General features: G+C 43.8%; 2 protein-coding genes across 3 annotated transcripts in view; both read left to right on the forward strand.

Annotated features, from left to right (window-relative positions):
• The window catches only part of SPRING1 (SREBF pathway regulator in golgi 1), a 98,345-nt gene that overhangs the window by 38,193 nt on the left and 37,595 nt on the right, over positions 1-22,557 (forward strand). The gene's annotated exons all lie outside the window — the stretch shown is intronic.
• The window catches only part of MED13L (mediator complex subunit 13L), a 150,033-nt gene continuing 134,140 nt past the window's right edge, over positions 6,665-22,557 (forward strand). The window contains exon 1 of one of the 2 annotated variants that reach the window (XM_081339078.1): positions 6,665-7,397. In XM_081339078.1, the coding sequence (XP_081195204.1) occupies positions 7,335-7,397 (63 nt within the window). In that variant the 5' untranslated portion in view covers positions 6,665-7,334. The remainder of the gene's footprint in view (positions 7,398-22,557) is intronic. The other variant, XM_081339077.1, reaches the window with a different exon arrangement.

Genomic DNA, 22,557 nt, shown 5'->3' on the forward strand with positions numbered 1-22,557 from the left:
AAGAGCCAAGGGAACCCTAGAGATTTGTTTTTTAAAATATATATATTTATATATGTATTCTATCTCTGTCATATCTGCTCTATTTTTGAGGCCCCTTTGCAACAATGTACTTTTAAGTCAGCCTGAATGTACTTAGCAAGCTGAATTTGCTCAGATCGATCCAAGGGAATAATTTTTCCCCAGTCTGGCCACTTTTTTTTTTGCGTCTGTTTTTCTCTCTCTCTCATTCATCCTATTATCTGATTCCCCTTTGAAGTCACTCCGATGTCTTGATGTCTTTGTTAAGTCTAAATGTCAAGAATATGTCTAATTTCCTCAAATCTGGAAATGGTACAAAGAAGTAGGAGAGCTCTAATCATAAAATCTGTAAGAAAACCCCTTGTGTCTGCCTTGAAAGATATTTTTTTTTCATTAAGACCAGAGACTGTTAGTCTAGAAAGCAGAGGCATCTGATGGTTCATTTTCCTGGAAACGACAATTTAAAAGCAAAAGATTCTTGCTCACACACAGCGTAACACCCACAAATGTAGATCGTCTGGGTTATAAATCTCTATCTCCACCCATTTTCCTTTTCCTCCCACCCCCCAGGAAGAAATCCTATTTGTTCAATTGGAGGGAAGGAAAAGGTTGAATCAGGATGATTTAGAATAGATTAGTCAGTTTATTTTTTAAAAAAATCCCAGTAGATTTAAAAATAGCAGCATCTCTGCCATGGAAAAGAAAGCAAGGTATTTTCATACTCAGAGAAGCAAGGAATTCTCTAGATGTACCAAGGGATGTGAAATTAGTTAGGACATAATTTTAACATTCCAATTGATTTGAAAAGGTGAGTTGGGTTTGGACATCCGGAGGGAAACTCCAAAGCAGAGATGAACTGATTTAGAAAAATTTGGGCTATGAAAGGCAGTTGGTTGTACTTAATGGCTCCAACAGAACTCATCAATTTGATTCAGCTGCTCTAGTCGATGCTCCAGATTGATCAAAATTATTCTCAATCCATTCGGAGGGTTGGACAGTTAGGTATTTTAATCTCTGCCCGGGAATCTTCTGCCAGCCACATCTGTTCAGCTGTAAAAGTCAAGTAGAGATGGAGAGAGACAGTGGAGTCTTGGGGGGAGGGGTCAAAAATGTCCAGATGCATGTTAAAAAGGGGGCGGGGCTCTGATCACATGATCATGGCCACCATCTTTATTTTTTTTCTGCCCCTCCCTTGCAGACACCTTTGGGATAATCCTGTAGGCGGCCATGGATTTTTAAGCCCTCTTTCAGTGCAGGTTCCAAAATCTCAGCTGCCAAAGCGTTGGGATGTCAAGAGATGGTTGGGCTGCATTTGTTTTAACAACTACGCAAGTCACTTCACGATTGCAGCGATTTGCTTAACAACCAAGAGAAAAAAGTTCTACAATTGATGAGACTCACTCAGCAACGCCCCTCGCTTAGCAACGGGAATTTTGATCTCACCTGTGCATCTAGACAAGGTAAGAGAGAACCATGCAGAAAGGTTTGTTTTGAGGGTAGCTTTCCGCCAAAAGACGAACAGCTTCTGCTGTTTTTAACGTCCACCTGTAGTTACTACAACCTTGGATTGCTATTTTGGGATGGAGATGTTGGCTTCATCTTGGTATTAGGATGAGTGGATAAAAACAAGCCTTCATGTCGAACCTCTTCCCTGTAGAATGGTTGTCATTTCAAATCTCCTTTTTCTCTTAAGAACTGGCACGCCACAAAGGGTGGGATCCTCTCCGATTCTGTGAATGAACTAATGGAATGACTAGACTTTCGGCCACTACAGAAATAATGACCAATAAGCAGAGAGCCTTCCAGCTGTTAATTAACAGAGTGGCGTGCAATTACTCCACAAAAGCAAAAGGATGTCAAAGGAGCAAACTTTAATTAAAATGTACATCTGGTCAAATGACATGGTGGTGAAACGTTTTTTCATTGTGCACCAAAGTCAGGCAGACAGAAAAAGGGTTTAAACCCCAACCTTTCCCGTCCCAATATTCCCCAGATGTTTGCTGCAGCTGAAACATAAATGAGAGCAATACTGTCTCCAGAATGCATGTACAATAACATAGCGGAACAGTTTGAGGATATCTATATCTAATCTATATCTATCTAATCTATATATCTAAAAAGGCAAAGGTAAAGGTTCCCCCGCACATGCATGCTAGTCGTTTCCGACTCTAGGGGCCGGTGCTCATCTCCGTTTCAAAGCCGAAGAGCCAGCACTTGTCCGAGGACGTCTCCGTGGTCCTGTGGCCGGCATGACTAGACGCCAAAGGCGCACAGAACGCTGTTACCTTCCCACCGTAGTGGTCCCTATTTTTCTACTTGCATTTTTTATGTGCTTTCGAACTGCTAGGTTGGCAGAAGCTGGGACGAGTAACAGGCGCTCACTGTGTTATGCAGCACTCGGGATTCAACCCGCCAAACTGCCGACCTTTTGATCAACAAGCTCAGCGTCCTAACCCACTGAGCCACTGCGTCCCAATCTATATATCTATCCATATCCATATTTCTCTCTCTCTGCTTGCCTGTCTTCCTTCCCAGCTTCCTACCCTAACTTCCTTCTTTTTTTTTCTTGTTCACTGAACAACCGTGTTGCTAACAACTGCAGTGATACACTTAACAACTGTGGCAAGAAAAGTCATAAAATGGGGCGAAGCTCACTTAACAAATGTCCCGCTTAGCAACAGAAATTTTGGGGTCAATTGTGGTCGTACGTCTGGGGGCCACCTTTCGTTTGCTGATTTATTAAATTTATTCACCGACTCTCTCTATCCAACTGGCTCAGGATGGCTTACAACACAATACAAGCCAGAATATGAAAACATTAAAAACATTAAAGATAGCAGGGGTTGGATAAAACTAGGAACCAGGTATACAAGTGGGATGGAGGTAGGATATTCTTTCTTAGACCCCCCCCAAACACCTGCAAGCACAGGTTCTCTTTCCCCCGATCCACAGGAGCTTTCTGGGGCCAAACAATTCTCTCCCAGCCCAGCCTACCTCAAAGGGCTATTGTTACAAATGAAACAAATTAGGTCAGAAGTGTTAAGCACAGCGCCGAGCTCTTGAAGGACAGGCAGGGACAGACGTACATCTTAAAAATAAAGGAATCATCAGACATCAATCATTTCCCGTAAACTGCTTAAACTAATGCGAAGACATAAACCAGTCATCTGTATATAAACTTGCATACAAATGAGACTTTATAACCACAATAGGAACTGGATGCCCACCAATCCTGAGTTAGCGAAAGAGAAAGTTACAGGGACCTGATGGACCGAAAAAGTGACAAAGGCTTTTAAAATAGGCAGGGTTTAAATGGAATAGGGAAGGAAATATTGAGTAGAAATAATGACAAAAAAAAAGGAACAGTAAAAGGAAAAGGCCTTGAGTTCAACCCCAAAACAAACAAACAGAAGACTCCAATTGTAAGTAATTAGAACTGTAAAAGAAAAAGAAGAAAAGATGTAACATTGTTATGGGTTTATGTTACAAAACGGCATGAAAATATCCTACTACAACATACAAAATGACAGAGAACATGATACAATATGGTCACTGTTACAAAATGATTCCCTTTTAGGCGTCCAACAAAATCGTTAAGAAGAGGTCCAACTGAAGAGAAATTTCCTGACAGTGAGAACAATTAATTAACCGGTAAACAGTGGAAATTGTAAGTGCTCCAGCACTGGAGGTCTCCAAGAATAGACTACTAGAAAGCCATTTGTCTGGAATGGTTCTCCTCCTTGAGTAGGGAGGTTGGACTAGAAGACCTCCAGGATCCCTTCCAGTCCTGTTCCTCTATGTCAGACATGTCAAACACAAGGCCCAGGGGCCGGATCCGGCCCGCGAAGTGGTTTCATGTGGCCCGCGAAGCCATCCTGGAAACAGTGAGGGAACAGCCCCCACTGCCTTGGCCCTGGCCCAGAGACCCTCCTTCTGCCAGAGACCCTCAGATCTGTCCCACTCCTGCCCGGGCCCCCATAGGCACCCTTGATGCGAAGGAGGTAGAGCTGGCCACGCCCACCCAGTAGGCCATATGCACTCTAGCCATGCCCACCCAGTAGGCCACACCCACCCTGGCCATGCCCACCCGCCCCCCTGAGGGCAACCGCAATGCTGATGCGGCCCTCAATGAAATTGAGTTTGACACCCCTGTTTTATGTTCATTATCCGAGTTTGACTGAGTGGGTTGTGTGAACTGAAACAGGTTAGGATTTATGGCTTTGTCTGCATCTGGGCGACCTTCTTTTTAATTTGAATTAAGTTTAACTCAAGTGATGGTATGGCAGAATTAGCCCATTGTGCGAACAGGATGAGGTCCTCTATGGCCTTCGGTTGGCTGTTCACAATAATACATTAGGCTGAAAGACAGCTAGCTGATTAAAGGTTCAGCATATTGTGTGAACTCAAGCAACTGGATTACGTTAACAAGCCAGGATAGTTGTGGCTTAGCATGTAAATGGAAAGACAAATCATCCACATTTTGAAGCTGCTTACAAGCCCTGAATATTGGATTATCTGCCTGTGGTTCCCCCTAGCTTGGTGCTCTTCATTCGTGTGGGACTACAAGTCCCACGCTGTCCTCAAAATTGTGACATCCTGTGAACGGGGAGGGCAGCGATTGCAGAAAAGTAAAACTGTTCTTTTTGGAGCAGGGAGAAATCCCATATTGTTAACCTCGCTGTTCCGGGCCCTGATTAAAACGCACATATTTATTATGCTTTTGTATTGCAAAAAACACAGAGCTCTCCAACATTTGCCCATATGGCTGTCAGTTCTGATTTGCTGTCAGTAACATCCTGCACTTTTCAAAAGAAAGAAAGAAAGAGAAAAAGAAATAAATAAAAAGAAATAGAAAGAAAAGAAAAGAAAAAAAGAAAAGAAAGAAAGAAAAAAAGAAAGAAAAAAAGAAAGAGAATTTTGTTTGCACTTAAGTGCCTCATCTTGAATTAGTCAAATCCACATACCTGGTTTCCATACCTTGGCAAAGTTAAGACTTGTCAACGCCAACTCCCAGAATTCCCCAGCCAGCCAACTGAAAAACAAATATTGACAATCCAAAGTATATTAGTCCTCCTATTATGGCCAGCTCCCCAGGGGGTTGCAGTTTATAGGAGCTGCTTAATCTAGTCAATTACAGATGTGGCACTAATGCACACCTTGAACAATTGTTCCTATTATAATAATGAATTCATTGGTAATCCAGCAAGTGTTGGTAAGTATAGGTGATAGGGTGGTTTCTTTCTCCACCCGCTTTTTAATGTGCACTTTCTCCAAATTTTATTTTTTCTTAAGACTGATGATGGCTTTATTAAAAAAAAAAGATTATACTTGCAAAAAAAAATTAATATACACCTGTAGCCTGCTTTAATTAGCCAACCTTAGTCAAAATGGTATGAATGCATGTCAGCATTTTATGCAAAACTGTTGGGCAAGTTTCAGCTTCAGCTACTTGTGCCAACTCGAAAGAGGGAGATCCAGCGCCAGATTTAGACTTGGTGAAGCCCAACGTTATATAAAGCTTGGATACCCCTGGTTGAAATCAGGAGCTTGGGTTGCCACATCAGAATTGCAAACACATATAGGCTTTTCCATTATTTCAGAGCAAATGAAAAGTACAGATTATTTTCAGAGGAATGCATTTCACTAATTGCAGATTTCTCCTTTGGCTGGCTTGAGTTCTCTCACAGGGTATAATATACCATATCCTGGAAGCAATACTTGACTTGTAATTTTTAAAATAACATATATCTATATATCTATATCTATCTATATCTATCTATATCTATATCTATCTATATATATATGTGTGTATGTGTATGTATATATAAATATGTGTATGTATATGTATATATGTGTGTATGTATATGTATATATGTATGTGTGTATACACACACACACACACACACACACATATATATATATATACATATACATACAGATACACACATATATATGTATATGTGTATGTATATATACACACAGATACACATACATATATATACACACACATATATACATATACACACACACACACACATACACACACATTTATACACATACACACACAAAATACTACTCAAACAAGTCACCAGGATGGCTTTTATTATTCATCTAAGCAATAATGTCCTCCTTTGCAAAAAAAGTTAAAAAAATAAGAAAACTGACCTTTTGCTAATAATTTTGCGAGGGTTTTAAAATAATGGCAGGAAAAACTGATTAAGTTAAACTAGGAGGAAAAAAAAATTCGGGAGACAGAAAAAAAAAGGTAAAAGCTAAAACTAGGGAAAAAAAACAAGCAAACCAACCAACAACCCAAAGACGGTCGTAGACAAATCAACCTTAAACTGAGGAGAAAGGCGGGCCGGCTTGGCAAGACCGCAAACCCCGCCGCTGTCAATCAAGGAGAAGGGGCGTGGCTCCGCAAGCCGCGCATTCCGCTAGTGCGAGGTAACTTGCCTCGTTTGCTCCCCCTTCCCCGCCGCCCGCCTCTTGCTTCCACAGCGCCCCCTTCGGCAACTCGGCCCACGGCGCCTGCGCCAGGCGGCGTCGGCGCCTCTCCTCCACCTCCGCCCTCCCCCCCTCCTTCGCGTCCAGCCGGGACGGCCGTGCCACGTGGTCCGCGGCGGGCCAATGGCGAAGCGCGCTGCTGCGGGCGGCCGCCATTGCTGTCAGAGCGCCGAGCCTGCCAGCCTTCTGTGTATGTCTATGAGGAGAGCGAGGCGGCGCTGAGGGGAGCCCACCAGGGAGAAGGAGCGGCGGCGGCGGCGGCGGCGGCGGCGGGAGGTCGCGCTCCATCCGTAGCCGGGCGGCGGGGCAGAGAACGACGCCGCCGCCGCCTCCTCCTCTTCCTCCGCCAGAGAAGGAGGAGCGGCTGCCTGCCTCCGCCCGCCCAGAGGGGACCCACCCGGCGGCGGCGGCAGCAGCAGCAGCAACAGCGGCGGCGGCTGCCCTGAGGCGCGCGCACCCTCCGTTTGGCGTCGCCGCCCGCCTCGTTTCCCGCGCCCCCGTCGTCTCCTTGGCCCGACGCGGGCGGGCGGCAGAGCAAGGCGGAAGCGGCAGCCCCGCCCGCGCCGAGTGGCGGCCGCCGCCGCCGCCGCCCTTTCTCTCCAGCTCGGCTGCCGATCGGGCATCGTCGGGAGGGAGGAAGGAAGGAGAGGAGAGGAGGTCGGCAGGGCGGGCGCCGCCGCCGCCGCCACCGCCGCCGGGCCCGCCTTCTCCCCCTCCCCTCCCGGGCGCCTGTGCGGCTCCTGCAGCTGCTCCGCTCCGGCCCGGCCAGACATGCCCCGCTCTGGAGGCCGGGCTCGCCGACCAGGACCATGACTGCGGCGGCGGCCAACGGGGCGAGCCTGGAGGACTGTCACTCCAACCTCTTCTCCCTGGTGAGTCGGGACGGGGGGAGGGAGGGAGGGGGGAGGGGTTGGGGGGGCAGCAACTTTCTCGGCCTTTCAAGGCCCGGGGGAGGGGGGCTGGGCGACCTCCTCCCCCACCCCACCCCCGGCCCCACCCCTGGCCCGCCACGGAGGGCAGGCGGAGCTCCTTCCCGGGTGGGCAGGGGTCGCGTGGGGGGGGGGACGGGGGAAAGGGAGAGATGGCCGGGTCCCGTCGAGGGGTGGGGGTGGGAGGAAGCAAGGGGGCGGGGTGGGCAGCCCCCTCCCCAGGCGGCCCGGGGCAACTTTCCCCGCCTTTTGCTCGAGGGGGCGTGTGTGGGTGGGGGGGCTGGGTTAGGGGTGGGTCTGCCTCCCGCCCCTCGGGCTGGCTCTGAGGATGAGGATGATGATGATGATGGGGGAGGAAGAGGGGGGGTCTCTCTCTCGGGGAGGGGGGGGTGTCTCTGCGCCGGGAAGGCAGAGCGGGGTCTGGTGGGAGGGGAGGGAGGTGGGGCCTGGCAGGGCTTTGGGGGGGGGAGGGGGCGTTAGGGGCAAGGGGTAATGGGGAGGAGGGTCGACGGGCTTGGGCAGGGCCGGCCTCCGTGGTGTCGGGTGGGAATCGGGGGGAGGGCGAGCTGCGGAGGGTCCCCGAGCCTCTTCCTGGCAAGAGGAGATCGGAGAGGGGGAGAAGAAGAAGAAGAACAAAGGGATGGGGGGGGAGGGAAAGAGTGAAGGGATGCCCTGCTGGAAGCCCCCCCCCTTCCCCACCTGGAAAGAACTTGCTGGTCTGCATACCTCCAGAGAGGTTTTCAGGGTCGGGATCCGTGGCTTATCATGGCTTGGTGCTTCTAGGGATCGCTGCTGGGGCTTTAAAGGCATGCCTTGCAAATGAAAGGACCCTCTGCCCCCCCCTTTCCCCCCTTTTCTCCTTATTTTTTAAAACGGAAAGGTGATCGTTACAATGTGTGTGTGTGTGTGTGTGTTAGTGGCTGGGCTGTATTGTGCCTATCAGCTGAGCCTGGTGGATATATATATGTGTGTGTGTGTATGTATATATGTGTATAAGTGTATATATGTGTGTGTATGTGTAAATACACACACATGTATATTATGTATATTATGCATGTATATCTATATTACAGGGTCTTATTTTTAATAGGACCGTGAGAAGGTCATGATGCTTAAAACGAGCTGGCTGGCTTGCTTGCTAATCTTTTTGCTGTGTCTGTAATGATTGATGGGCTGCAGTGGTTTGTGTGTAGATCATGCGCTCCGGTTGGGTAAAAAAGCGTACTGAGCTACAAACAAAAGCAGGAAAAATTGAGTGAATTTGGCCAAGATCAATACTCAACTTTAGGGGGTGGGGTGGTTAGGTAGTGTGGATTTGGTAGGGGAAAAAAATATCTGATGGGCGTAATGTGTTTGAAGCTGTATGAATGGTCCCTGGCACTAAAAATGGGGTGTGTTGAATTAAGTCCAAGAGAGTTGAAGACACCTGGGTAAATTGGATGTCTCAGAGATGCAATATAATTTATCTCTATCATCAGTGCCAATATGTCAGTGAAAAAGCATAACGTCCAAAAAGCCTTTATGCTAGGTTAAACAGAAGCAGTTTTGTAATAGGTTTAGAATTACAGTTTGGTATATATATCACATAGGTTGATTTTTTTGATGCTTAGAATATTAATATTTTTTTATGTAAGAATGCCCAATTAACCATGAAAGTGTTTTGACTTCAAGCACCCCTGTCTTGAGGCACCCTGATGTATAATTTGTATTTTAATTCTGATCTTGCAACATGACTGTACAGAAGACTAGCATTAGGATTGCTGTCATAGTCTCTGAATTAAGTTTAGCCACTTGCTAGTGAAATGATCACACATCTAGACCACAAGTCAGTTGGAGTTACTCAGAAGTAAATCCAGTTGAGTTCAGTGGGCTGTACTTTTAAGGAAGGATTTATAGAATTTCAGCTGATGGCTCTTTTTGTTTCGTTCCATAAATCAATCTCCCTTTCTTAACCTTGGTGATTTTTTAAATTTATTGCACAGTTATTGAGCATGTGGAAACAAAGAACGATCATGCTGCAGTTGCTACTTCCCAGTGCATTAGTTGTTTTTATACAACTAAGCATATGGTTTCTGCCACCATAGGGAAAACACACTAATGGACTCTTCACTGCAGCAGAAAACATCAAAACTTGTATATCCTTCTGATATTAATTGTATGAGATCAGTGTGCCAATGACTGCTTTCATACTTGGAATTAATGGTTTCTCATAATAATTCATTTCAAGATAACCTAAGCCATTGAGAAATATGAAACTGTCAATTAAAACAAATGTAGTGGACGTACCTCATCCATACTACTAATTTCTCCTCCCCCCCCTCGAAAATTATACCAATTTAATTTTAAGCTAAACTGTTAAAAAGAAAAGTTAAAGATACTCCAGACTTTATCAATAGAAAAGAATATTTGTAGCCAAGGATTGAACTGTTGGGGCCTTGGTATTTTCTGAGTTTAGTGGCCTTCCTGTAGATGTTTCATTACTAAACTAGGTAACATCAGCAGTGTATCAGACTTTGTAATAACACTCTGTTGCTAAACAAAACGGGAAATACTGCAGGCATAGGGTAGGAAATGTACTTTTTGCTTGAAAAGCTTTTGCATAGATGAGATGGCAATTTCTTTTGTGTTTCCTCCACTCCAGCTCAGAGGAAAACAGTGATGCTAAAAAGTAAACAAAAATGCTGTGCTTTGTTACTTTGTCAACACAAATAATGTTGAATGATTTTGTTTCCAAAAGAGTAACAGAATCTCCTATGCAATATTTGCCCCTTAATTATTATTGTTGTTGACATGTTTTAAATGTGATGCGTCCATAGTTTCCACAAAAGATACAGGGGCTGAGGACATGCTGGGATTCTCAAAATTCCTATGGAATCAGCATGCATTCATTTTTATTTTTATTATATTTAGTTCAGGAGTTGTATTATGATCAGTAGAGATTGACGGGAAGAAATGAGCCCCCATTTTTCCGTTGTTTCAGCTGATTGCTGTTGCTGTTTTTTTTTTAATTTCAAAAATAGCTTTTAGGCTAACGTTATGGTGTGATTGTGTATCAACTAGAGTGCAGATAGGTTTATGTTTTATTCTGGCTAATTGAATAATTGGGAACAAAACCAGCAACGTCTTGTGACAGCTCAATAGGCTAACACATTTTACTCTGGCATACTTTGATGAAGTGCACTGTAGTATGTTTATATTATGGCATAGTTGAGAGTGTAGTAACTGTTTGATCAAATAGAAATAAAACATAGAAGTTGTAGACTGTGTTAGTTACCATAGACAGATAGGGCACAGTTTTTGCATTGCTAAGCTGAGGAATGTTATTGGAGCACCCATTAATGCCTTTGTTATGTTCTGTATGGCATCATCTGCTTCTGTTTTCTTGTCCTGGAACATCTGCAGTCCTAATTACTAGGCAACTTATAGTTCAGTCAGAACAGACCTGGAAGGGACCTTGGAGGTCTTCTAGTCCAACCCCCTGCTCAAGCAGGAGACCCTATACCATTTCATATAGCTGGCTGTCGAGTCTTTTCTTAAAAACCTCCAGTATTGAAGCATCCACAACTTCTGAAGGCCAAGCGGTTCCACTGGTTAATTGTTCTCATCGTTAGGAAATTTCTCCTTAATTCCAGGTTGCTTCTCTCCTTGATTAGTTTCCATTAATTCTTTTTTGTCTTGCCTTCTGGTGCTTTGGAAAATAAGTTGACCTCTCTTCTTTGCAGCAGCCCCTCAAACACTGGAATACTGCTATCGTGTCACCCCTAGTCTTTTTCCCCCCCTCTAGACTGGCCATACCCAGTTCCTGCAACTCTTCTTCATATGTTTTACTCTCAGGGCCTTTAATCGTCTTAGTTGCTCTTCTTTGCACTTTTTCCAAAGTCTCAACATCTTTTTTGTAATGTGGTGAGCCAAACTGGATGCAGTATTCCAGATGTGGTCTTACTAAGGATTGAAGAAAGTTGAATGATGGATGATTTTTACTGTTCTGATTCCATGCATTCTTATAACCACGCTGGCTTGCTTGCTGGCTTGCGGAGGAAACTGTTCTTTCACCTTGAATTTTGGCTTTATAACTATGACATGATTTTAAGCAGACATCAATCAGTGTTAAAGCTTATCATTTCCCTTAAATGCTGTAACTATGGAACTCAGCCCTGCAGGTTTCACATTTACACACCAAGTGTGAAAGGCCTGTCTTTTATTGTGATAGGCTCAAGATGTAATGGAATGGAAGATGTGTATTACATTTTTACACCCCAGTAAAATGTTTTGCTTTGGTGCTTTAGCTGCAGTAATGATCTGCTTTTTTTAAAAAATAAATAAATTAGTGCCTGACATTGGTGCTCTGGAGCTCTGTCTAAATGTTTGAGATGCTTTTATATTTATATAAATTATACCCCTTCTGTGTTTCTTATTAAGGTATTGAATTAGTTTTCCTGTTTTTAATCTTTTAAGCAGTTTTGCCATCTGCCAGTGGACTTTGAGATGGATTAGAAATGATTTTTCCCCGTAATGAAATAATTAGTACAATAAAAAGAAAACCAACATCTAGGCGTTAGCCTTGATGTTAGGCTGTTTCTTCTGTTATCTTGAGCTTAGACCATTGAGTTGCTAATGCCAGGCCAAAGAATAGAATGTGGCAGGCAAAATGCATGAAGTAGAATTACAGAATAATAAGAGTTGGAAGGGACCTTAGAGGTCTCCTAATCAACCCCGCTGCCCAAACAGGGGATCCTATACAATTCCAGACAAATGGTTGTCTAGTCTCTTCTTAAAAACCTCCAGTGATGGGGCAGCCACAAATTCTGGAGGCAAGCCGGTCCATTGATTCCCCCCCCCACGGGAAATTTCTCCTTAATTCTAGAAATGAAGGAAGGAAGAAGCTTTACTGCCCAATCGTTGGAAGAGCTAGAGGCGTAAAGTAAAGAGGGATGGTTTGCAAGACAATTTTCCTAAAATAAGGTTGCATTCTTTCCCCTTTTTTCGTCTTTTGAGTTTTTGATCCCTTTCTTAGTTTCAAACACGGCTTCTGTCAGAAATTAGTTGCAGGCCAAGATCAGAGAGGTGAATAATTGACAGTCTTTGCCATAAACTCTTCTTTTTTAACCACCACGTTTCCCAGTCTGGCAGACAGAAGTGAAATTAAATGGTGCATTGATCTGATTTCATGTACAGGTGGTCCTCGAGTGACGACCACAGTTGAGGCAAGATTTCTGTTGCTAAACGAGACAGCTGTTAAGTGAATTTTGCCCCGTTTTATGACCTTCCTTGCCATCATTGTTAAATGAATCACCGGAGCTGTTAAGCTAGTAATACAGTTGCTAAGCGAATCTGGTCTGCCCCATTGAATTTGCTTGTCAGAAGGTCGCAAAAGGGGATCACGTGACCCAGGGACACTGCGACCGTCGTAAATATGAGTCAGTTGCCAAGCGTCTGAATTTTGATCACATGATCACGGGGATGCTGTAATGGTTGTACGTGTGGAAAATGGTCATAAGCCACTTTTTCCAGTGCTGTTGTCACTTTGAACAGTCGCTAAATTATTGTAACTCAGGGACGACCTGTATAGGATTCCTGCTTGAGCAGGGGGTTAGACTAGAAGACCTCCAGGGTCCCCTCCAACCCAATTATTCTGTGTTCAGTGAAAGCTATTCAGTCACTAAATCAACTGCTGTAAGTTGAGGACTATCTGTAATGCCTTACGTAGGATTCCTGCTGAAATAACTAGGTTTTCCCATTGGATAATGCTGAAATTTGTCGAGGGTTTGTCCGTCTGCTCCATTCCCCCGAAAAAGGCTGCTCAGAGGGCGAAGGACAACACTGAAGTCCTGTCCTCCTGTTTTGGACAAGGAGGCGAACCACCAGTTTGTAAGTCACCCCCTTTCCTTGAAATGCACGTGGGCCGTTTCTGACTTCATGTTAGCCTGGTGGCTGGCTTACGAGAAGCAATCCGATAGCAACAGTCTTGCACAAATAAACTTGATAATACCAACTTAAGCCTCAAACCTGCAGTAGGATTTCCCAGCTTAAGACCAATCCGTGCATTGTTTTCAAGTCGGTTTTTCTTCCTCTCGAAAGAGGCACATAACTTTGGCCTCCTCCTCCTCCTCCTCCTCCTCCTCCAAGTCATTTTCGCAGAATATTATTCAATTGTCGGTTGTGACTCATTTCCTGTAGATTCTGCTTGCTGTTCTGTATCATCCTGGCTTCATTCAGGAGTCAAGGAGCACTAATTCAGGCTTTTCAAACTTGAAGCAGGCAAAGAAAAACAAACTTCTTTATCTGTATCTCTCACCTTGTCTTGTTCTCCTGTCGCTTCTGACAGTATTAAATTCTTTTCTCCGCACACATGAATAAGAAATTCTAAGCTAGCAGGGTTTGTAAGTAAGCCCGTGATAAAAATCAAGCCAGAGCACGGTATCATGTTTCTAGTGTCAAATTTGTTTGGTTCCTGCATTCTTGATCTGGGCTGACCTTTGAAAACGTACTTTCCTACAACATTAGTAAGCTGAATAAACAAGAACAGTCATTCTCTAAAGCTAATGGCTTTGGACAAATGTTTCAATTTCCAGATTTTTTTTTCTTTTTCTTTTTCTTTTTTTTCCCCCACGAAGAATGTGTGGTGGAAGAGAAGAGGGTTCATTGGCTGTTGGGTTGTTGTTTTTTATGACTTTTTTGGACTGAAGTTGCATTTTTTTTTCCAGGAGTTCCATAACTGGTGTGTGAAACCAGTTCTGACTAAATAGGTTAGTTTTTGAAGATGCCGCAAAACACTTTGCTGTTTTTAATAGCAGCAGACCAATGCCATGGCATCTCTGGAAAACTCTCATGTTAAGAGAGGTTGAAGGAATTCTGCTTTATGGATTAACTTGACAGATAGACAACGCTGCGCTGATCATGGGTGTTTTTCACGGTAGGGTTTGTGTTATTAAAAGAGACTAAACAGTGGCAAAAGATAATTGTTTTGAAGTATGGTCTGTACTGTATTCCTCTTGTACATATGCATCTCAATAAGCCATTATTTAGGTTTGATTTTGTCAAGCTTCCTTTTCGTGTCTCTTGTCAGTCACAAAGCTCATTTTAATAAACCAACCCCTAGTTAGAAATAAATCTCTCTGTACCGGAGGTCTTGACTTACCAATAACATTTAGAAATCAAGTAAGTATTTCCCTGGAAAACTTGTTTTGAACAAAACTTGGTGCTTGGATTCACAAATTACATTGAGAGCTACAATGTGGTTTCTTTTTTCCTTGCACTTGTATGAATCCTAGATTGTGATTTTGGTAAGCAGTGTTTATTTTCTTTTGCCTTTTCATTCTGTATAAATCTGTCGTTGGAATTTAACAGGATAGAAGAATTGGGGTTTTGACTCACACTTACAACAGTTGGAGTGTCCCGTGATCACGCGATCCCCTTTTGCAACATTCTGAGAAGCCAATGGGGAAACGAGATTCGCTTAACAACCGTTTTACTAATTGAACAACTGCAATGACTCATGAACAACTGTGGCAAGAATAGTCATAAAATGGGGCAAAGCTCACTTAACAAGTTTATTCACCTAGCAACATGAATTTTGGGCTGAATTGTGGTTGCAAGTTGAGGACTACCTGTATATTGCTAGCCCATGTTTGATCTGCCATATTCTAAGTAGATAAATACAATGAAATAAGTTTGTTTGCTACCAGATACTGTACGTACTGTAAATACACACGTGGAGGAAAATTTCAAACTGAAAAGGCCTGGATATACTACTTTGGTCTACTGCCCAGAAGAATTCCCATTTGTGTGTCCAGCCATTTGTTTGCGTGAATTCTTCTGCTAAGTCCATTTCTTTGGAATTGAAACCACAGTCTTGATTAACGGATCTCAGCAAAGGGAGACCAAAGTCTTAACCGCTGTAAAATGAGATCCTACTGAATGCAACACTTTAAATCTTGAGCCGAGAGCGCACATACAATCTGCCGTCCCAGGAATGACAATTCAAATAGTATTTTGTTTAAAGCACGTTGCAGTACTAACTGTAATCCTTAAAAAGAGAGAGAGAGAGAGAGAGCGAGAGCGAGCAAAACAGCCTATTTCTGTCCCCCCCCTTCCTTTCATTCAGCTCAGCCATGATGTCAGTGGCTTTTCTGCTTAGCCAGCATTGTCCCTCAGGAAAGAGAGTACGCATTTTATTTTGGGAGCGGAGCTATAAATTGGGGGGTCTTGGGCTTAAAAAAAATCGTATTTGTTGATCGCACATCGGATAGATTCCTTGTTTTACTGCTGCTCCCTCAGGAGGCAGCTCTTTGCGCGGCCTTAGTTCCCTCCCCCCCCCTTCCTTCCTTCTAAACGCCAACCTCCTGATGTTCTTCATCTCTGTTTCATCCTTTGTCGTGGAAGCGCAGCAGCATCCTAGAGAATTTGCAGAAGAGGGCATTGTTTAGAAAACAAGATCTCATGTAAGGACCAAGGGTTTGTGTGTGTGTGTGTGTGTGTTCACATCATTTGAAGTGGCGTATTATTAAACGATACACCCACTTAAATTCGGGGAGGGGTCGGATAAGGTGCTAGACACTTCTGTAGTTGTGTCGTTCGCTCGACTCTTCCGAAATCAATTTCTAACGACTGTCGTGCTGTGACGTCGGTGGGGCTTTCAAAGCAAGTAGTACCGTTGCTGGATTTCGGGCTGCTCGAACAAATATTATTTGCTTAAAGGGTTTGTTAGAAATACCGTATAGGCAGCTCCCCCTCCACTTGGTATCTTCACGATACTTGCTTATTTTTTTTTAAAAAAAAAACACCTCTCAGCTGGCACGGTCAGCATATTCGGAGGGCGCCAGTTTGATAAGGCGACTTAGATATATTTTTCTAGATTTTAATCTCAAAGCAGGCGGCGGCACCCTCTTGTAGACACCTGATGATTTTGCACAGAATTTTCTCAAGCAGCTACTACACCTGTTGGGGTGGTTTGTTTTCCCATTCTGCGATTTAACAAGCTCAGCTAAAGACTTCTTTTGTTTACAATTTGTCTCCTTGTGTATTAGGTTGTGTCTTAGTCTGGCTTGTGTTTTGTTCAGCTCTGTAGCTTTGTAGCCTTTCTTGAGGAGTGGATCTGTGCAGTTCTCCAAGCAGGGTCATGATTTTTCCGTTGTCTTTTCCTGGACCGGCTTCTTTGAGTTTCTTCAGACAACCCATCCAAATGCATACCGGAGGTGATTCAGCTTAGCAACCAAGATCAGCCCTTGGTCGCCTGCCTGTGCACAAACCTGCATTGGTAGCATTTAAATATTCCCAACCAATAAAACTAGTCCTCATTTCGCTGCCACAGCCGGGACCCACAACTGGGCTCACTCTGTGGCAACTGTGCTCCACGTCTTCTGCTTTCCGTCAGCTGTGCAGACCTGCAGAGGTCATAAGTGGGAGGGCTGGTTGTGAAGCTAACGCCTCCCAACTCCTTTGCAACTGCGAACCGTTGCTGTGTGAGGCAGTGGCTAAAACGAGGACTGCCAGTGGTGTTATTCCCCCCCCCCTTGCGTTATATTTATTATCCAAGAATTGAAGGGAAGGGGTGATGATGAATTCTCCTGAGACCGTAGCCAGTCGCAGCCCTTCCCTTGCGAACCAGGGTGAGGAAGTGGGAGGCGACCTCAGATGAAAAGCTGCTTTGATGTCAGAGTTAATTGTGGATTAGGCTTGCTAATTTTCATGCCGAACTTGAAAATCTAGGCGTAATTTGGCACGGTTGTACGTTTTCTGCTGAAATTGTGGTAGGACAGTTTTTGGACTGAGCTAGCTTTTGATTGTATAAGAAGAAGAAGGGATTAGGCCTACTCTTCGGTAACCTTAATTTTAGGTTCTGTTAGTGCATTTTTTTTAAGGGTGCAAAGTCACGTGGAAGCACATAGAACAGCTCTTAATGTAGGAAGAAGGCCCCCGCGATTGAAAGGAGCAACACACGTTGCTTTTTATAGGGACTCGCAGATCTTTCTCCAATCTGGGACTGCACCACGAAGGGGTGAAGCACTCATAGTTCCTCAGAGGTTACGCTTGTCTGCCTCAAGTCGCTCTGAGGTCTTCAGGGCAGGTGTTTCTACACATGGGTGGTGTGGGGGGAGGCTTTGGAAAGAGCAAATGTGTAGTAGAGCTCAGGGCCTCCAAGCAGCTGTGTCTGTGTTGCCCTGCAAAATAAATCAAGAGCAGTCCTAACTTGAAGCATCATGTTGAAAACGTAGTGGTTGGCTTGGCCCTTGGCAGTCCTTTTTTTATTATTTTTAATCCCATTTATATCCCGCCCTTCTCCGAAGACTCAGGGCGGCTTACAATCTAAGAAGCACAAATCAACGTGGGACAGTCAGTGCTCACAGGATGCTTTCCAAATTCCAAATGCAGGTACAACGCTTCATTTCAAAGTTACAAACAGCACTGGGGAAAGTGATTTATTATCATCTTTCACACCGATGACCGTTGCAGCATCCCCACGGTCACATGATCAAAATTCAGACGCTCGGCAACCGACTCATCTTTCTGACGCTAGCGGGGTCCTGGGGTCCCCTTTTGCGACCTGACAAGCGAAGTCAGTGGGGATGCCAGGTTTACTTAACAACCGTAGTGCTAGCTTAACTGCAATAATTCACTTAACAGTGGGATGAAAAGGTCGTAAAAGGATGCCCAATACACTTGATAAATGTTTCGCCGAGCAGCAGAAATTTGGGGCTCTGTTGTGGCCGTAAGTCGAGGACAATCTGTACAGCCACTGGATTAAAACTGTTGCTCTTATTATAAATAAAAAATGGTTTTAGGGTAGTCTGTACTGTATAGCGAATGTTTGGAAAGCTGCGAGCACAGCCAGCCTAGTTCTGATCAACGAATTGACTAACGTTTTAAGCAAGCTAATACCTTATAACATATGGTGACCATTTAGGTTACAGCACGAAACGGATTCATCCACATGTTTAAACAGCCAGCTCTTTATATTGGGGCACTTGGGAAGCTGGGGGAAAAAACTGGCCTGTTAACGATGAGTGATGCAATTCTTACTAGGTTTTCAGCTGAAAGGAAAATAAATAAATTTTGGTTAGGCCTGACTTTTATGGAGATATCAGTTGTATTCTCAGCCGCTTGCTGCGATAGTGAATATTTACATCAAGGTCTGTCTGCCTTAAAATGTTTCTGGACAGGAAGAAAGAAATTATAATCCAGCCATAATATTGCTAATATCGTGTTTCCCCCCAAATGAGAGCGGGTCTTATATTAATTTTGCTCCAAAAGACACATTAGGGCTTATTTTGGGGAAAATATGGTACAGTCTAATGGTAGAAAGTGGCTCAGGAATTCTGGGAGTTGAAGTCCACAGTTCATGGGAGAAGCATGGTTCCCTGCCTCTGCTCTGGGGAATTGGGTCACTCAGCAAATTGCAGCCTCCTCCCTCACCCCATGGTAATCTTCATGTCATCTTGCTTAGAAATTGATATTGAAACCCAAAGTGAACAGAAGATTAATTTGCTGAGTGAGCTGGTTTTGTGGAACGGAGGTGGAGAGTTATGGTCCTTTCGTGACCTGTGGATTTCAACTCCCAGAATTCTTGAGTGGCTAGCTCAGGAATTCTGGGAGTTGAAGTTCACACGTCATAAAGGCCTAGTTCTTCACATCTGTTCAGGTCATTCAGCAATTTTTTTTAATTTTAACTGGGGTTTTTATTTTTCTCTCAGGGAGTGATGTAATCTTTTTTAATTGTTTTTAACTTTTGTATTGATTTTCTTTTAAATATCCTGTAAACCGCCCTGAGTCTTTCGGGAAAGGGCGGTATATAAATCTAAATAATAAATAAATAATAAATAAATAAAATGCGTCTGTCTGGCTGACGATCTTAACTAGGGCTTATTTTTTGGGTGGGGCTGATATTACAACCATCCTGACAAAATCATGCGAGGGCTTATTTTCCAGTTGGGTCTGTGATAACTGTGGGGAAACACAGTATCACATGTTTTCCTCTGTCCCCCAAATAGAAGTTCTGCGTTCCGTCCAGATTCTTGATGTATAGAATTTCAGTAGGCCCAGCAGTCCGTATAGGACTGATTAGTCTGTGTTATATATGTGCGCTTTTCATAATCAAGGCGTACTGGTGCATGTTAGTTTACCAGGATGCTGGAAAACAAACCTTCTTGAGACCTTTCTTATTCAGAGTTCCTCATAAGAATAACTTGGGCTGCCCAGGTTCAAGACCGGAGCGCCATACGATGGGGTGACCTCCCATCCAGCTCCTCTGAACCGAGCAGTCCGAAAGGATGCAAATGCAAGTAGATAAATAGGTACCACTTCGAGGGGAAGATAACAGCGCTCCGTCCCTGAGCTGGTCACGTGACCGCGGAAATGTCTTTAGACAGCGCTGTCTCAATGGCCTTGAAACGGAGAAGAGCACCGTGTGCTATATAGTTGGCAGAGACGAGCGGAGTAAAATATGCAGGGATTCCATAAGTATAAAAGATAATCTGGGGGTCTCTTTGATATATCAAGCTTTATTCAAGCGTTGAACTCCGAAATGTTCTAGGTTATAATGATTTTTATAATACTTTCATCATTCATCACCATCTGTTTTAGATTACAACCTCCGTAAACCCCAGCTAGCAAAACCAAGGTTCAAATATTAAGGAACGTTGGTCTGAATCCACGGACTTGTCAAGATAGAGCTGACTGGAATTAAGATTTTAAGAATTCACGGAAAAAGACTTTAGGAAAAGCACACCTTTGTCAAGAAATTTGCTTTCCCCCCCCCCTCCCTGCCGGATGATTTTTTTTTTTAAAAAAAAATTGGGACTATTTGTCATTTAATTCAAGAAACGGGCTTATTCTAGGTTGGGCTCATTTAATGATATGCCACAACTCAGAAATTAATTTTTTTTTCAGACAAACTTGTAGTGGGTTTGCCATCTCGTATCAAGAAATTCTTATTTATGAATTTTAATTCTTCAAATCTGCATACAAATAAAGCAGTTGTGAAGAAGAAATACATTCTTCGGTGATTTTAGACAATGCGTTTGGGTTTTTTTTATTGCAGCAAACATATTTTAGAAAAGGCATTTCTTCCTGTGAGAGAGAGAGAGAGAGAGAGAGAGAGAGAGAGACACTGTGGTGCCTCCTATGAATGGTTAAATCTGCCACTTGATTAATTGGAAGCACACTTTTAATCAATTAAAATGTTTTAAATCAATTCATCTAGCTAATGAATGGAACTGATCTGGCTGGCATAGGTTTCCTGTTTAAGTTGAAATAGATGGGATAAAATGCTTTTTTCAGCTATTGTGGGGCTCGGGCATTTTACAAAAGGAAGTATTTGTACATATGTTTGGTTTTATGTTCAGTGACCTCTTAAGATCCACTCACAGAAGGATCAAATAGCAAGGTCAGGTGTGGGCTGACCTTTGCGGTGAGCCATTTTTCCTCCACTACGAGTTTTGTTCCCCTGTTTCCCCCAAGCGAAACCTGCCTCTACTTCTAGAGTTCTTGGGAAAAAAAATTCAAAATATTTTGCCATTTCCACTTACCGATTTGTGGTTCTTGTTGCTTAAATTCTCAGTCCAATCTGTGGTCCTGAGATTTCCCAGTTGCCCTCCCCTCCAGTAACAAACTAATTTCAAACTTGCTTGGATTTCTTGGTGAGATTTTGCCACTGTTGGAGACGTCCGCTCTGATACCGCAATCTTATTTTACACCCTTTGGAAAGAAGTAATATTTTCATTTGGCTAAGCAACGTGATCATGGCTACATTAACGCTGCACTCAATGACAGATTTGATGGCTTCTGATGTCCCATTTGTACTACTGAAGATGTTTTCCAGTAGAGTCAATATTTAAAGCTGCTTGCCAGTGAGGTGGGCGGCATATAAATTCAACAAACAAGGAAATAAAATTTTTCCCCACTGTGAAGGAAGGGCGAGAAAGGAAGACGCCTTTTCACGCTGTTATTTTGCTTGGGATCCTAGGTAATTTCAATGGCTTTTCTCACCTGTCACTCTAAATTGCTCGCTCTTACCCAGTTTTCTTCTTTCTCATAACTGCAGAATTTCTCCTAGTGACCCAACTGGTCATCAGCCTGAAAGCTAGTTGGATTTTCTCTCTGTATACACTCTGGGAGAAAAATATTGAGTGTGGGAGGGCAGCTCCTGTGGTATTTGTGGGGAATGCATTGAGGGTTTCCTGGTGGTTTGTGGTGTTTGCTAATGTTGGCCTTTGCGGACCTGTATTTTAGTTTCATACTATAGGTAGTCCTCAAGTTGCAACACTTCATTTACTGGCCGTTCAGAGTTACGGCTGAAAAAAAGGGACCTAGGACTGTTTTTCGCACTTACGACCGTTGCAGCCGTCCCCAAGGTCACGGGATTAAAATTCGGGTGCTTGGCAACCGACTCACATGTATGACGGTTGCAGCGTCCTGGGGTCAGGTGATCCCCTTTTGCGACAAGCAAAGTCAGTGGGGGAAGCCAGATTCACTTAACCACCGTGTCGTTCACTTAACAACTGTGGCAGGAACAGTTGTAAAATGGGACAAAATTCGCTTAACAGACGTCCCGCTTAGCAACTGATATTTTGGGCTGAGTTGTGGTCGTAAGTCGGGGAGTTACCTGTCCTGATGGATCGCATTGGGGAACGTTCTCTGAGATACCTTGAATGTAGATAGAGATGCTCGGTAGAAAACGATTTGGCTTTTCATGCTCTTGTCGTAATCTGGATCCGTGGACCTTTGCAGACTTCGTTCAGATGGGAAGAAAGCCGTTGGCAAACTAGAATAACAATGGAGGATTTCCGGTGCTGCAATGCACCCTGCAAATTGGCTTCCACCTATCTCTGGATGAGGCTTATTGTCAGCCTTCCTAGATAGACCAGACAGGAAACACGAGTGGATGAGCAATTTTGTATTATTGTAAGGCTCCATTAACATAATTTTGCAGGTCTGAAAGTACAGATCTCCCGCCGGTTTCCTTCACAGCCTGAGAAATTAGGGAGAATCCCCACTGTCTCCATCCATTGTACAGTTATGGGCTCTCTTATCTGACAATATAAATCCCTTGGGCAGCATCTTTTTCTCTCGTTTCTCAAGGTCTTTCTCACATACCGTTATCCTCCGA

Source organism: Vipera berus, assembly GCF_964194415.1.
Source record: "Vipera berus genome assembly, chromosome: 14".
In the NCBI taxonomy this organism is placed as follows: Eukaryota; Metazoa; Chordata; class Lepidosauria; order Squamata; family Viperidae; genus Vipera; species Vipera berus.